Source organism: Seriola dumerili, unplaced genomic scaffold, assembly GCF_002260705.1.
Source record: "Seriola dumerili isolate Sdu_G_001 unplaced genomic scaffold, Sdu_1.0 BDQW01000362.1, whole genome shotgun sequence".
Lineage (NCBI taxonomy): Eukaryota > Metazoa > Chordata > Actinopteri > Carangiformes > Carangidae > Seriola > Seriola dumerili.
This window is the reverse complement of record NW_019174617.1, coordinates 672,814-689,742: the sequence shown is the minus strand read 5'-3', so window position 1 is coordinate 689,742 and position 16,929 is coordinate 672,814. Positions and strand designations below refer to the sequence as shown.

Below are 16,929 nucleotides of genomic sequence, written 5' to 3'. Positions count from 1 at the left end.
GTCTGCATGGACGTCACACCCTCCCTCAGAGGGTGAAAATACTCCAGAGGCTTTGAAATGGCAGCGACTCCTCAAGTTCACTTCTCCCTCAGTTCCCAGAGATGGATGGGTGGGTGAAGTAAGGAGAGGGGGGGTGGGGTGGTGGGGGGGTCAGATGAAAGGATTTCGCGACGTCCCTCGACTGGGGTAAACATTCCCCTAAGAGACAAGAGAGGCATGGTGAGAATGAGCAGGCAGGCCTTTACTATACTTCCTGTAGTTTGCAGGAAAAGAAGAACTTGCAAAAAATACCAATTAGCCCCCCCCCAACACACACACACACACACACACACACTTTCTTTTATCCCCCTGAAGTGCACTTGTTTGCCAGGCAGTGAACGCGTACTCACAGTAAACGGGTTCACCGACATCGGCCGAGGGACTTTGGGCTGAGAGTCTGACGCAGGGAAGGAGGCAAAACCTGCAACATGATGCACGCATAACATGACAGAAAATAACACGTGGTGTGAACACAGCACTGAAACCAGAAACCGCAGATAAGAAGGTGAAGCAGCAGCAGCAGCAGCTCCGTACTGGATGTGCGAATTGGTATTCTTGGACTGTTGCTGTGGGTCACTGTTGAAATAATGAAACATTTGCAGCTTCACAGCTTCCCAGTGTTTGATCTGCAGGCGGTGCACATATAGTAGGTGTCACCCAGGCAGCCAGTGCTGCAGTGTGTTTGCAGGTTCTCGTTTTTACCTTAAATGTATATGAGAGGGTGTAAGCCTGTCATTTACTCATGTTTGCTGTGATTTTTATTTCTCATCTTCCTGAGCAGGTTACAGAGCAATGTTTGTGAGCCTCAGCTCAACCTGTTCCTTATGCACAATGTCAGGAAAGATGGTTTGTTGATTAATAGTGCACATCTAAATTATGAACATGTTTTCTCATTAAAAAATAATTACAGTGTGGAACTTAATGTGTAAAAGGATTAAAAGATCTCTATCAGACCTCTGTGTTGTGTTCAGGTACACCATTCGATTTACTGTAATGTTCTCCTAGAAGATTAAAGGCTTTGTTTGTTATGTGATACGGGTTTATTTCTGATCGTATGATGATTTAAGGCTTATATTTTTTTAATGAAAATCTCTGGTAACTTCTTGCGGTTGGATGATTACAGCTGTGTTCTCGGAGTGGAGTGTCTTTGTGGCAGACTTAATTTGCAGAGCTTGGGAAAGAGGACAAAGCTCTTCGTTAGCGATGCGCTGTTAAATGTAAGAAGTTGTGTTCATGCTGGACAAACGGTTCTGCGCCGCAACAATGTTTTTAGTGTCTCGTATTTGCTGGGAAATTGTGTGACACAATAAACCACCACTACTACCAGTGCTACATTCTTCTCTGCCCTGAGATTTATCACATAGAGTTAAAATTTACACGAACGTATGTACGCACAAAAGCTGTGCTATTGAAATTAAATCATCATAAGTGACAAAACAACACCCACATAAGATATCAGACTATGACAGATATAATAATAATGTAACAAAAGTTACCATTGGCTTCCTGGTTACTGGCTGACTCATGAGGAAATGCATTCTGGGTGGCAGGCGCTGGGAAAGAGGCAGACGGAGGGAACACAGAGGTGGGCGAGGTGACAAACGCGCTGGAGTCACCTGGGGAGAAGAAAGACGCCCACATATCGTGAGATCAGGCAACACATAATTAATTCAACAGTTGTCAGCTGGTATCAAATGAAAAGGCAACCGACGGAGAAGCGTGTCTTGTATATACTGCAGAGCCCGCAGGCCGCATGAAGCAGTAATGAGCTATCTGACCAGTCGGATGTAAACTGAATACATCAACACATAGTATGGTTGAATAATTCAAATGGTTGGATAGGACACTAACAATCAGCTGCCATTATATCTTCTATCTTTTCTCTCTTTCCATATTTATACAAACCTATTTTTTTGCCTCTTAAGTTGCTCCTTGTGGGACAGATAAAGTATTTTGTGCAAAGATTAATCAGTATTTTAAGAATAACAAGGAAAGACGTTCTCCATACAACATCTGGAGTTTGTCAATAAAACTGAAAACTGTCAAAATAATGACACACGATCACAGGTTTTGATGATACAGTTAAAATATTCAAACCCTATGAGCGCTTTATTGACAGTTCATGTCTAATTATTCTCAAAGTCAAAATCCTTTTCTCTATTGAGGGCATACGAAGGTGCATACATCATGAAAAGTATGAAGTATTAACACGAATCTCTGTAGTAGCGGTATTTGTTCTTTTAGTCTAACTGTCCGGCACCTCCCTCTTCTCACAGATGTATCTCATTAAGCAATCTTGCATTCTCTCTGTTAATTGGAGTTTGAATCTCACCGGTCTACATGAATCATCACATCCACGAGTATGTATAACATGATTAAAAGCCTTAAAGAAAACAAGTATTGATGTTTTACCGTCTTAAAAACCTTCAGAAAACAGAGATAAATGAAGGGCCATGGACATGAGTCTCACCTCCTGAGGCATTGCTGAAGGGGTTACTGGGGGAGAGGGCAACAGGCTGCTGGGAAGCAGAGCTGGAGCTGGAACTGAATGGGTTGGGGAAATCTGAGACACACAGGGGGGAGATAATTCACAGTGTGTGGGGTTAACAGGGTACATTCCTGCCTATTCAAACCAACGCTGCTCTGAGTCACACAGATGCATCCTAATTAGGGGTGTTGGGTGGCTCCAAAGATGATGGAGCTGAGTGTAAATACAGTGCAGGTTAGCAGGAAGGATCAATGCAGCTCGTGCTCGGTACCTACTCGCAAAGGTTTGGGAGCTGGAGTGTGTATCGACACCGGGGGAACTGGGGAAAAGTAGAAAAACGGAGGATCAATCAGAGTATGACCTTTAAAGGGCTCCACACACAGGAAATTTAAAGATCTGCCATGTTAAACAAAAGCTGATTTGACAAGATTTTATTTTATTTTTATTTTTTTCCTACCTGGCAGGAGTCGAACTGGATGAAAGTCTGCTGCCAAAGATGGCGCTGTACTGCGGAGGACCGCCAGGTGGAGCTGCAAACAAGCATTTCACACTGACCACATCATAACCTCAGGGCTCTAATGAGCGCTAATTCAAGAAATCAAGTGCTGCTACTATTTTGAATTGTTGGTAAAAATCTCGCAATGAGCTCAAACAGTTGATCTTAAGCATGTAAGTCATCAAAGAACAAAAGCATTACAAATACACGGAATAAAATATGGTCTCTGTGTTCAGCTTGATATGAATCAAAGTGAGCTGGGGCAGAAAATCAATAACCTCCTTACTCTGCCAGGCAAGGGAGGATGTGATGAAGGTGGAAAACAACAAAGCTTCTTGTAGAAAAGCTTGAGGGCTTCTCAAATGAATCCTTTGCATCTTGGTCATTAGACAAATACAGCTGATTTTGAAAACAAATCAAGAAGGTGCCTTGAGTCAGGCTGTGCATGATCTGGAGCAAATACAACGAGTATAATTCAACTGCTAAAAGCCTTGGTATTTGGAGTAAGGATGTTATGCAACATAGTTGAGCCAGCCTTGACAATCTATATCACATGCACACACTTAAACACTCCCTCTGCCTCTGTATCTATCTATTGCACAGTGGTGGAAGGAATACTCAGCTCCTTCAGTTAAGTAAAAGTAGCAATAAAACAATGTAAACAATGTAAAAATTATTATATTATATTATAAGTAACAGCCCTGCAATCAAAATCCTACTTACAGTAAGTAAGAGTAGCTGCAGAACAATGGCCCTTGTGACTGATCTAATGCTAGTTAATACATTATTAAATTGTTGATGCAGATCATCAAATGCGTATGTAGCATGTTACTGTTGTAGGCGGGTGAGGTGGAGGTACTTTTAAATACTTAACATACAGTTTGGTAGTTTAGTCTAGTGGTAACATGAACATTAAAAGTCACAAATTCAGACATTTTCCCACCTGTGGTCGTTTCAGAGAAGACGCTGTCCAGCTGTGACACGGCAGCGTACCTGTCCTGGGGGTTCGAGCTGCCCACCGGGGGTGTTGTCTGGCCAACACTGGCAGGCTGCTGCTGCTGCTGCTGGGACAGAGACTGGGGCAGGGGCTGTGGCTGAGGATGGCTCATACCTCCAAAGTCCACGCTGAGAGACTTGGGGAAGGCCCTAAAGGGCCCCGTGGCCCCAGAGGCTGATACTGTACGACCTGAGAGCGAGAGAACAAGACTGAGACTCAGTGCAAAGGCAGCAGATAAAAGCTGAGAGGCTCTACTGATGTAATTCACAATATGAAGCTTAAATCTGCAGAGCCAAAGTCATCTTATTCTTTCTCACATTCTACAAGTTAAAAAAAAACAGTAGGATTACAAATCCTCAAAGTGATTAAAGGGCTGAGCAAAAATTCAATAATATTTAATTATATTCATAGTTTAATAAAATTGTGAAAAATTTAAGAATATCATGTCACTTTTGACTGCATTACTTTTGAAACCAATGCAGAGGCAAATATAAAATGAAAGCCCATATAGTGACTGTTTCTGTAACGTTCAATCATCAGTAGATAGAGTTTTCTATATGCTAAACTAAATTTTTTCTGAGTACTGGGAAACTCCATCTGCTGAAGATGATCATGGGTATGGTCAAAAATACGGTATGGTCAAAAGCCCCAGAATAAATACTAAATGGACCTACAATCTCACCCCAAGTGTAATTGTTTTCTCAGTTGCTGCTTTCAAGGTTAAGAATGAACTTTGAACCTCAAAAGGACTTTGTGAGGAGAAAGAAAATCTCCCTACAAGGTCCATTTAGTAGCTCTTAAATCACATAGTCTCCATCAGTATATGGACTTTTCCCGAATGCTCCTAGTTGTTGAATTTGTAGAGGTTCAGTTTTACATTTTTTGGAACACTCGTCCATTTAACATAAAATCTGAGGTTGAACGTTCACTCTTGACTTGGAAACAACAGTTGACAATACAATCCCACAACAAGGTTTATTTAGTAACTGTCCTGGGGCCTCTGATCACTTCAGCTTTTACACCAACATGGTCAAGAGGTCCTGAAGGTGCTCTGAAAAAAAGTAAATTTGACCATCCACTGAGCAAACTTCATGTGCTGAGGAAGTTCATGTGATGTGATCAAAAGCTATAGAGCAGCTACTAAATGTCGATTTTTTTTTCATCAAAAAAATAGAGATCAATTCAGGAATATTACTGAAGAAATTTGGTTTGTTATCATGTTAAATCCAGATCAGTTCATGGACATTAGTTTGATTTTATGCTAGCAATTATTGTTATAAACTAAAATAAAAAATATATGATTATTTATATGTGCACAATCAATAAAAAGTGAATCAGACATCAGACAACATAAAACAACCTAGAATAAGGCAATTCATCTCATGCTACATTAACATTTCCATGCTGAGGCTTGTCAAAGGCAGGGTTAGTTTGACATATCACGTAGAATGTACCGCTATCATGGTTAAGCATTAACAAAAAGTCAAGCGGCAGAGCAGCAAGCCAACAAGTTCTTGGAGAGTTTTCAAAGCACCAAACAAAAAAAAACTGTTAGCCGGTAACAAAGGCAGGAAATTACGATTAACATCTTTCCATGTAGCAAGCTTTCCACAAACAGCATGCTAGGATAATGTTAGCTTGGGGATTCAAATAAAAACACAGCGTGTTTTCCTCTGTCAGATGACGAGTCAGAGACACAGACCAGACTATACTGGACCTGATACAGATTATCTGAAGATATAAAGCATGCAAGAGTCAAGCTGCATGTTTTTGGGATATGATCATACATTCCAGGAGAGTTTAGAGATACAGCCTAACTTTGCGAACACACCTCAGCTTCCTACAATACTTGTTTGTGATGTTAATGTGTGTTGTGGGATTACAGCTGTGTCCTACATAGTTTTTAAGTACTTCAAGACCAACGTGGAGGGAAATATCAGCAGCCCTCCGCAGACGAGGGCAGGAGCAGCTATGGCCTAAAAATAACATTACTTTAAACTTGTTCTTCTTCCTCTGAGGGAACAGTGCGTGTGTGTGCGTCTCCTTGACCCGCTCAGCCCTCAGATCTGAGCTTTAAAGTGGGAAAGCTGACTGATGAAGAAAAATATCGACTCCGGTTGCAGCATGTGACACTGGCCAGCCCTGACTCGAGTGGCTAAATTAATATAGAGTGTAGAGTGCTTTGTCTTCTCTCAAACTGCTCGAAAATCAAGTCAAATTCACATGCATGTGAGGCATGGTCAGCACCACCACGGCCCACAGATTGGCCATCTATTATGAATGATACAGCGTGAAGAAGCTTATTGATCGCAGCCATTCAGCACACACTCAGATGCATGGGTTGGTGCCGTGTCTTACCTAAAGTGAAGTGGTTTTTGAAAGAGCTACTGGCTACGAGGTTGGGGAGGAGAGGAGAGTGGCATAAGATAGACACAGGGGTTAAACAGAGGGAGGAGAGGAGAAAAGAGAGGAGAAAGTGTCACTTAATGTCATATGAAACTGCCGTCCCTGCTGTCATCTGCGGGCCAGCTAAGCAGTCTATTGAATTTTGCTTTTCACGAAAGACAACCCAGTATGTTAAGATGATGACATGGACCCATTGTAAACCCACACAATGGTGAAAAAGCTGAAAATGATGACTCCCTCTCCTCTCTTTATCCTTCCCAAAGTGACACTTGGAGCCAACAGCCATGAGTGGACAGCATCATCAGTGAGAATCAATGAAAATATTCAACTGACACAATACACTGGCACTATACACTGCCAAATTTCCAAGCTGGAGGCTCACAGAACAGAATAGCATCCACTTTTATGAGACAATCCATGCGGCCTCATCGCCTTTCTTAGATCACATCAAGGTGCAATGGAAAGAGGAACTGGGTTCACAAATATAACAAACATCGTGGAGGTTAGCAGTTGGTTTAGTGCATTCATCATTAACATGCATCAGACACAGGCTACTACCGTTTAGGCCTCATCGAACTGGTAGTAAACAGGCAAATCTCTTTCCATGAATAGATGAAAGCTGCTTAAAGGGTAAGGCTGGCATCATTCTGTATTTCTGTTATCATTAACAAATCCCATAGAAAAATCAATACCAACAACGTGTTGGTCTCAGTACGTCTGTGCCACTCAGCACCAACCCCATTGGTTCCTACTGAAGATGTAAATCTTTAAAAACGGGCCACTGATCTGTGGTTTCATTTTCATTTCCTTAAACAGCTGTGCACTGGGTTTTTTTAGCAGTCATTACTCTAACAATAAGAAACAGTGCTATTTTTGGGGGACTATTTTCAGTGGCGGGATAATACACATTTGGTGCTCTAATGAGAATTTACAGCAACAGAACGGTGTTGTAGGCTGGCTGTTTCCCCCTGTTTCCAGCCTTTATGCTAAGCTAAGCTAACAAGCTGCTGGCTGTGCCTTAATGTTTACTCTACAGACATGAGAGTGGCTTTAAGGTTAAAATAACCAGAAAGGAATGTCTGTTTTGGCTAATCCAGCAAATTAAATACCTGACAATCAAGGCACATCTCTGCAAAAATCATATTAAATCAAATATAGCAATAAAACAGTCCTGATTATTGATTTCTGATATTTCAAAACAACATATCCAAAACCCCGATCACGGCTGAGGCTGCAGCCTTCTCTATGTTTTGCCTGCACAGTGACTGATTCTCCTAAAATGGGAAGGGACTACATTACCATCTCATAAATGCTTGTTTGAAAATCAAGCACACCACCCAAACCAAAAACCACAGAGCTGTATAAGATTTAGCAACAATTTTTGGACAGATTTCTGGATGAATTTCCATCAGTGTGTATTCATACTATATTATTCATTAAATGTTATTTACGGGTTTGTGTGGATGCATGAAGGAGTATATTCTGAAAACACAATAAGAATATTTCAAAATTACACTTTACAGTTATATTGAGAGAAGGAAGAAAACAAAGCGTCCAGTGGGGGGACACACCTGATGGTCGTGGGAGAGCAGGGAAGGAGGGGGCGTGGCTCTGAGCTCCCAGCGCTGACGACAGGGAGCCTGGCCGCTGTCTTTCTATCCCGCACAGGGTGGGATCTGTATCGCAGAGAGACAACAGATAGAATAAGAGGACAAACAAGTGAGGGAATCGATTAGATATAGTCCAAAAATATCTAACCCTCCACTAAAGATCAACCCCTGACCTTTCAGAGGGGGGTCTCTGAAGCTTTGGGAGCGTGATGGCCTAGCGGTGAACACGTCGGTCCGCATGTCGGCAGGCGAGATCGCAGGCGCTCGATCCCATGATGGCAGCTGGGACTGAGACTAGAGGAGGAGAGACAGGGAAAAAGAGAAAGAAGCAGATGGGAGGTAGAAAGAGAGACACAAAGGCTGAAGAAATGAGCGTGTTTCATGCTTTCTCAATAATTCATACGCAGGGGCTTTGATGTCGAGGTTACCTGGCCCTCTTACTGTCCAACCCATCAGTCCCTGTCTCTTTGCTGCAGCGTGGAAGCGAAATCAGGTCGTTTCTTCACCTTCTATTCTCGTTTGCTTTTCTGGCTCTCTTTGAACTACTTGTCTCTTTCACTTCCTCTTTTTCTACCACACCCTCCCGCTCACTCTCTTTCTTGAATCCTCATCCTTGTACATTCACCCCCCTCACTTTATCTCCATCACTCTCTCAGGCCATCACATGCACAATCAGGACACATTACGCCTCTTACCAGTGGCCTTGTGGCTCTGGCGTTGGGGGGCAGGTTATGAGTCGGGGCCTGGCTCGCTAAGGGACCATGGGAAGGGGGCACAGCCTGGACCCCGGGGCTCCAAGGACCCTCAACATCTCTCCGGTTCTTACTTTTGGAAAAATGCCTGCAAAAAGATTGGGAGATAAAGTGAGTCTTTGTCACTAACAAACCTCATAAAAAAAGCACAATTAATGCTCTGTTCATCAAACTTCACGACTAAGAATATGTCTAGGGCTCGAAGCTAAACCAAAACAGGAACTGTTTTTTTCACACACTGAAAGCAGCTATTATCCTTGGGCTAATTTTCTTGAGTAGGAGCCTCCATTTCAAACTGTGAATGTCTAATTTTGGAACAAAGATCATTGGTGGTTGTTTGGATCTAATTTTGCCCTGTTTCACCCTTTCCCTTCTACAGCTGAAAAAATTACATGTGGTCTATTTATCGATTAGCCCATGGACAAAGAATGAATCCATGAAATGTTTTATAATTGAGTCATCTTTTTTTTTTTCCAAGCAAAAATGCCAAAACAAGACTGAGAGTCTAAAGCCATGCTAGCAGTTCTGTAACACTGAAGCATGCTAACATGCTCACAGCAAGAATAGTATTAATGCTAGATTTCATTTTAGATGCAACAGTGACAATGCTAACACGCTGATGTTTAGCACGTATAATGTTGTGTTCATGCAAAGTCAGCATAATGGAAAGAAGAGGAAAAACAGCTCTTATTCCACCTTTGGAGTGTTCGCACTTTAGCTTTGATGCTAACTTTGTGCAGCCTAAATTAGTTACTTTTGATGCGACACATATTTGTAGCAGCTTGTTACCAAGTGAGTCCAGATACAAGTAAACAGTGCACAGCTCCTATAAAATCAGCTGAACTGTAATAGTGTTAATATTGGATTTTATTTTGATGCGGCGTTAACTGCCAGCGGTGGAGCATTCGCAGACATTCTGCCTGACAGTTTGTTGACATTTTCACCAAGTGGGAGAGATTATTTAAATTCCAGATATCTCTGACTCGGTATTACAAGTCAGAGGCTGACGTGAACAGTTTTTCTCTTTCGTGGTAATTCATCCAACACCTGTCAACACATTTCACACAAAAACGTCAATCTCATGGCGGCACAGGAGGAAAAAGTCCTGAGGATTCATTCACCGTAAATGTCTGTAGTAAATATTTCACTCTGGATTAAAGCTGCTATCCTTGAAAATATGTTGCTGTTTTTCTTCATCTTATATTTCAGTAAACTGAATATTTTTTAGGAAAGTTTTTGAATCGGTTCATGTAGAAAATAATCAGCAGATTGATCAATATTTTAAAATAACCACCAGTTGCAGTTGCCTATTCACCTCTGAGCCAGCGCTCCTGCCTGGTTACATCAGCATGTCATTACTGCAGATGAAAAATCCTCACCATTTCTTCTTCTCGTATTTGTCCTGGAGGAACTCTTTGAACTTCTGAGAGTCCTTCATGTCGGAGCAGCCGTCCGTCTTTGGGTCAAACACACACAGCCAAGTCCTCCTCCCGACCTGAACACACACATTTTGCAGGAAAACACTTAAAAATCATGTGGCCTTGGAGAGTTATGCAGCATCAGAAAGGGAGGGGGGGGGGTTCTGTGTCTAATTGCTGGAGCATAAAAATCAAACCACAATTGCTGTTTTTGTTTGACATTTAGTCTCAGCGAGTCTCTCACAAACACAAACAGGCTCTCATCAGTGATTCATCTCAGAGTGCGGCAAATATTACTGCCTGTGATGATCACTCATCAGAGGACGATGAGGAGTCAAAGCTGGATGATGCACACCTCTGCCTCTCCTCACATTATATTTGACACACACACACACACACGCACACACACGCACACACACACACAAAAACACGCGCACACACATCCTGGCCAACAGCGAGCAGATAAAAACAGACAGCACTCATCTCGACAGCCTGAAACGCTTCACCTTTTACCTGTGTGATATAAGCCTAGGCGTGAGTGCTGCCCACACCAGTTGTTCCCAGGGTGGGGGCTACGGGCCGCCTCATTTTCATTTCTTTTATTGCACATGTTTACATATATATAATTTCACCACCTTAAAACAGGAAGTTAGATTTACACTTACACTACGCTCCACATTTAAGTTTTCAAACAGAAGAGATACGCAATAAATATCAAAAATTTGCATAGTACAAAGGCCGTTGAATATACCACATGGTCACATGACAGCTCAAGGTTGCTGGTTGTCATAGTAACGCATGGTTAGCTTGATTGATACAGGATTTTAGTGAGGCTGATATCGATATTCGGCCATTAAAAAAATGTGTCTGTGATATATCTGCCATAGAGCTGAAAAAAATTCTGATATTGATTTTGATCAATATCATTCATTTATTGATTTTGGCTTCTTAGTTGTGAGGGTTTTTTGTGGCAGTAAACTGAATGTTATGTTTATTGACAAAAAAAAGGGATCTGAAGACGTCACTCTGGGCATCAACATTTTTGATAACAATCCTTTAAATTATATTTTTTGCTAAAGAAGTTTTGCCAAAATATGAAGTGAGTGAGAAAAAATCTCTATGAAGGGGTGCCCTGGTTTAAAAACAAAATTTGGGAACCACTGGTCTAAACACAGACACACACACACACACACACACGCAAACACACACAAACACTCACAAACACAGACAGAAAGGAAATAGATCGTGGTTTGGGTGGGACAAACTGCTGGTCCTTTTGTTTCTTGGCACTGTGTGAGCCCAGCAGTAGCATTCTTCCCAAGAAAAAAGCTCGACCACAAAGGCTGGTTCAACTGCTCGCCACAAGGGACGTTTCATATTCCATATCACAACCACAAAGTTTTGGTTTTTAAAACTGAACTCGGACCAAAAAAACACAAAACTCATGAGCTGCTGCGTTCGCTTCGTGACCTTGGATGACCTCACAAGTGTGAATAGCCACAGAAGTCTTTGCAAAGTCCCACCTCCACCTGGAGCCCCAGGTGGGACGTCACTCACCTCGTTGCCATGGTTCTGGAGGAATTCCACTTCCTGTTGGGAGAAGGTTGTCATGGAGATAGACTTGACTCTGTGAGGAGGGTTGAGGCCTCTCCTGGGACACAGAGGAGAGATGGAGAGAGGAATTTGGAGTAAAATAAGGAAGAAAAAAAGGAAGATGTGTAAGATAAGTCTTTCCTCTGAGGACAGAGCAGGTGGGAGAGGAAGTATTGAACACGTGACTGTGAATTTAAGGGCAGATTTGTTGTGAAACAGGTGCCACACACACACACACACCCCCCTTTGTGACAGAGAAACATGATGTTTTCAGTAACCAGAACCTGTCTTCGCTCTCCATGCTGGGGACACAAAGTGGGACACTGCTGAACGTGTGCAAGATTGCGCAATAACGCTCACTAAAGTGCTGAAACCGTCTTCCTGAGCAGTGCTGGGACTAGGCTGAACATGCAGAACAAAATGTGACAGCACACACACACATACAAACACGCGCATGTCCACGCCCACACACCGGAGAGGAGCCTGGACGGAAAGAGAGAGAGAGAGAGAGAGAGAGAGAGAGAGAGAGAGAGAGGAGAGAGAGAGGAGAGAAAGGTAGTGTCAAACCTGCACCATGACGAAATGAAACGTAACTCAGAGCTGGAAAATGACCAACTAGCGGTCTGTCGTTTATGGAGCTGTTGGAAGACACGCATGAGACAGAGACAGAGAGAGAGAGGGAGGGAGAGAGAGAAAGAGAGAGGTAGACACTGCGTAAATTAATGTGTGCACACAACCACGGCTGTTGCACCACACCATCACTCCCTGTTTACGCTGAAAAAATAAGCCAGCAAACTGTCAATCTGTCCCTGGATGGTGCATGGTGTAATGTCAGGCCTCCTACTTTTACTCTGCTGCTCCATCAGTATCTGTTTGTCTCCACGCTGATGCGAAATGTGCAGTAAATAAACCCAGGAGGGGCGGCGGGTTTTTACTCACAGCATTCCGGAGCACGACGTGCAGACGAAGCTGCCCACCGTGATGTCGGTGTAAGTCACCCCGGGCTGGTTGCACTCGAAGCAGTGTTTGTTTACTCCAGACTGGGCCAGCTCCCGGACCTTGCGGGCACAGATCTCCTGGTTGTCCCGGTGCTTTCGGTTCGACATTTTATTCTCTCCGGTGCCTGACGGCCAGGCTCGGTGTGAAGCCGGTAACACGCCGCTGTCCTCCTCCTGGATCCCCTCCGTTTACCCCCTCGTCCGCGCACCTCACGCCCGCATTATGGAAGCGCTTTTATGCGGCTTCACTCCAATGCATGGCTGCACAGAGGAGAGGCGCGTCAAGCTACACAGAGAGAGCTGCAGACAAACCGGAAATACTACATATTCCCTTCAAAATAAAAGCAAATGACAGGTGTTCGCTTTAGATAACAGTGACAGCTCCACTTTTAAGTTGCCTGTTTCTTTAAAAAATCTGTTCCCATATAACCACTGGTTATTTCATCAAAACTGTTAGTAGGTCAAAGTATTTTCCAGTTGTTCCATGTGTATTCTGCGAATCTGCTGATTTCAGGTCACTTTCACATAAAGGAGAAAAAGTGAAAACTCAGATTTGAGGGAATATATTCCCTCAAATTCAATGTCAAATTGTCATGTCAAATTCAAGCTTTCTTTTGAAACACTTCATTCTTGACCTTGGAATCAGCAGCTTACACAACAATCTGCCCACAAAGTCTATATAGTAGCAGATCTAGAGCTTTTGATCATGTCACATGATCTTCTGCATCAAGATGGAGTTTGCTCAGTCGTCCTAGAGGTTGCATATGTTTATATTTCCAAATTTCTGAGTATTTTAAGGACTTCATGCCCTGTTGGTTTCAAAGTTTAGTTTGAACTTTCATCTGCTGAGGATAGCACCAGAGACTGTTTCGTTAATAGCTTCATTTTGTTCATTGTATCTATTTACTTATTCAAAACACAGGCCTGTTTGTAATCAGAATAATCTGATTTGTGTAATACCTGATCTAATACCAAGTCTCTTATTTTAGACACATTATCTCTTGAATGGACCTGAGAGTCATGACAGAAAGGACAGTTATATTCTTCATGAAACAGGTTTTGATTATCTTCTTTTAAATCCCGGGTATAAAGGCCGTGTATAAAGAGATTTCCAAATGGTGGAAAGATCGGTCTTCGTAAGCAAATTTGTTTTGTAATAATCAGCAATTACTGTTAAATAAACTGAAAGTGCAGGGTTGCTCCTGCATTTTTACCTGATCTTGATTAGTCGCTGTCTTGAGAGAAACCCTGTGTTAAAATCTAGTTTGTCTGTTTCTTTTCTTATACTGGATAGCTGGCAGTGAAGAGACGACAGAAGTTGAGGGGGAAAGGATGGGTAATGACATGTAGCAAAGGTCCTTGGCTGGACATGAACTATTTGGTCAGCACATTAACCCCTAACTCACCAGACTGTCACCAAAATGTATTTCTAATACTTTTAATATTGCAGTAATACTTCATTATGCTTACATGGTGCATATTCTTAAAGAAATGTGTTTTTGGTCAAAGTGACAACAGGGACCCAGTTAGTAGATATTTAGATTTTTATTTCATTTAAGTTGCTACACTGGATTTTAAAAACCCACTCACGGTGGGCATGATAAACTAAGTCAAGTGCAAACCAGGCCGTTATTTTTGAAAACCCCACCGGATGTGACACCTTGAATTCTGTCCGACTTGACGTTTGGACAGATGCGTAGGGGATCTCCTGTCAAAGACAAATAAGAACCTGTCGAGCAGCCAAGTTTGACATCGTCCAACAACCGTTGTATTTCTTTTTCATAACCAGCTGTCTCCCCCGAGTGTCTGCGTCTGCTGCACTCTCTGTATGCGCCATTTACGCACACGCCCCGCGTGTTTTTTTGGCGCAGCGCTCCTGACGCTTCAGCGCGCTCTAGAAAGGGGACAGATTATTTTAAGGGTCTCAGCTCAGGACAGCTGGGGAAAGGAAAGAAACAGCGAAGCATTTTTTAATGAGCATAGTTGGTAAATTTAAAGTTTACAAAAAGTTATCCGAGAATCTTTATTGTACATTAAATAAAGAGACCTACAATTTGTTTCTGGAAGTCGTGGTTAGTGTTTTTCTTTTTAAACCTGTTTTTCTTCAATCGAAATTATGTTCCCACGGGACGTCGGTGACTGGCAGAGAGAGAACATCTCAAGACTATTTATTTTGATGAGGCAACTTAGCAACACAAGGGACTTACCTACGCCCTTTCCGTGACGTCTATGAAGATATATCTGAGATTTTCAGTCACTGGCACACAGACAGAAACGGTCTGATCAGTGCCGAGGTCAGTGAAGGCACCACAGTATGTGTGATCCTCTGAGTCACTGTTATCCTCTGAGAGACAGAGTCGCAGGGAAATAAAGACAATCTGCAACACGAACCAAAGTAAAGGAAGATAAATATCACAGCAGTCACGTTGCTTTCAGATGAGCTAGTTAACGCTGCAGTGACTGTTTCTGTTCAGCAGGGGGAGCCACACACATCACCGCATAGATAGATAGATAGATAGATAGATAGATAGATAGATAGATAGATAGATAGATAGATAGATAGATAGATAGGTAGAAATAATATTATAAAGAGAAGGGCTATACCTGTTCTATTTGGAAAGTGCCTTGAGATATCTTATGTTGTGAATTGGCGCCATACAAATAAAAATTGACATGACTAGATAGATAGATAGATAGATAGATAGATAGATAGATAGATAGATAGATAGATAGATAGATAGATAGATAGATAGATAGAGTAGGAGTGTTTGGTTTGTGCATTTCAACACAGAAAAATAAAGAGCACAGAAGCCTGTTGAGCCACTGTAATTACATTTTGCTGGCTTCAGAGCGTCTGGCGCTACAACCACAGGCTTCAGAGTGTCTGATTACACCAGTTTGTGGCGATGATGACAAAGTACAGTTGCTTGTTTAAGGTTGCCCAACACGCTGAAATGGTTTGTTTGGTTTTTTGTGACACCTGTGAAATATTGAAGCCCCTTCATGCCAGAAGAAAAGTTGGTCATTGAAAGTCAAAGTCGTTAGATACTGAGTCATACACTTGTCTTATGTAGTATTTCAAAATTTGTACTTAATATCTCATATTTTCGACTTATTAAGTCTTAGTTCTAACCACTCAGTATGTCATATTTCTGATATAGTAATTCTTAAGTTTGGTGTATTGGGCCTATTATACTTTAGACTTAAGTCATAGGTTTGACTTTGTATCTCATATGAGGTCTTAGTAAGTCCAGAGTTTTACTAAACAACACTAAACATGACTTAGTAAACCGTTGACTTTGTATTTGACTTTATATTGCATTGTTCTTATTTAATATCTCATAATTTCTATAGAAGTCATAATGTTATAAGTCACAATTTTGACTGAGTGTCTCCTATTGTTGACTTAGGACTGGAAGTCTTAGTTTTGACTAATGCCAGGTCAGATGACGCAATATTTTTTAATGATATGATGGTCTTTGTGTCAAATTAGGCAATTATAGAGTTAAAAAATTCTTGCCGTGACTTGGCCAAAAGATATGACGGACTACAAGTTGGTACCCAACAAATCAGCTTCTACACTGACATATCACAAGGTGCCAGGGAGCAAGTTTAGGGAACAAGAATGTAAACACAAAATGGAAAAGTGTTATTTGTGATACTGGCTGTCTTGTGTCTCATGGACACATCAAAATGAGGCAGGAATGTTGTTGCCATAGCTCCACTAACCTTTCCTCTGTTTCACAGTTACACCTTGTAGCATGAGCACCGACATCATCATCATTCCTCTTTCACTTAGCCATGTTTACAGTTGTACGCGGAGGAGCGCTCTTTGTGTCCTATTGGCCAATGTCACCCAACGTGTTAGTTTAAATATTGATATGGTATTCCATAATTTCAACTCACTATCTATAACTTCCCTATTTTTTAACTTTGTAAGTCCTTATTTACACTCACTATTTCACACTTTTACTTTTTACTTTCTTATTTCACATTTTTGACACAGTATCATTTGATTTAGTGAGTCAATTTCCACTCAGTATCTCATAAATATATTTAGCAAATCATAATTGTGACTTAAATTTTCAAATTTTAATCTCACTAACCAGAGTTTTCTCATTTTTTACATGAA

The 16,929-nt window shown here is 41.8% G+C and overlaps 1 protein-coding gene across 2 annotated transcripts; it reads right to left on the bottom strand.

Moving 5' to 3' along the window:
* LOC111233028 (arf-GAP domain and FG repeat-containing protein 1-like) lies at positions 1-15,073 on the bottom strand. Of its 2 annotated transcripts, XM_022760759.1 has the most exons (15): positions 15,005-15,072; positions 12,739-13,058; positions 11,764-11,857; positions 10,168-10,283; positions 8,732-8,876; positions 8,210-8,330; positions 7,998-8,102; positions 6,379-6,411; positions 3,967-4,209; positions 2,985-3,057; positions 2,803-2,846; positions 2,510-2,602; positions 1,536-1,655; positions 390-460; positions 1-198 (listed from the first exon to the last, which is right to left on the bottom strand). In XM_022760759.1, exons 2-15 carry the CDS (start codon positions 12,903-12,905, stop codon positions 151-153), a joined length of 1,473 nt encoding a protein of 490 aa, XP_022616480.1. In that variant the 5' UTR covers positions 12,906-13,058; positions 15,005-15,072; the 3' UTR covers positions 1-150. The 2 variants fall into 2 exon arrangements, with proteins under 2 accessions (XP_022616480.1, XP_022616481.1); XM_022760760.1 differs by lacking the exon at positions 6,379-6,411 and having other exon boundaries at positions 15,005-15,073.
* Positions 15,074-16,929: the final 1,856 nt, after the last annotated feature.

What these genes read in the sequence shown, in the direction of transcription:
- LOC111233028 (XM_022760759.1), bottom strand. Translation starts at nt 12,905, where the DNA reads ATGTCGAACCGAAAGCACCGGGACAACCAGGAGATCTGTGCCCGCAAG. An exon ending in ACGTCGTGCTCCGGAATGCT is followed by an intron (nt 11,858 to 12,738) that starts GTGAGTAAAAAC and finishes TCTGTGTCCCAG; the next exon opens with GAGAGGCCTCAACCCTCCTC. An exon ending in CAGCTCCCAAACCTTTGCGA is followed by an intron (nt 2,603 to 2,802) that starts GTAGGTACCGAG and finishes TGTGTGTCTCAG; the next exon opens with ATTTCCCCAACCCATTCAGT.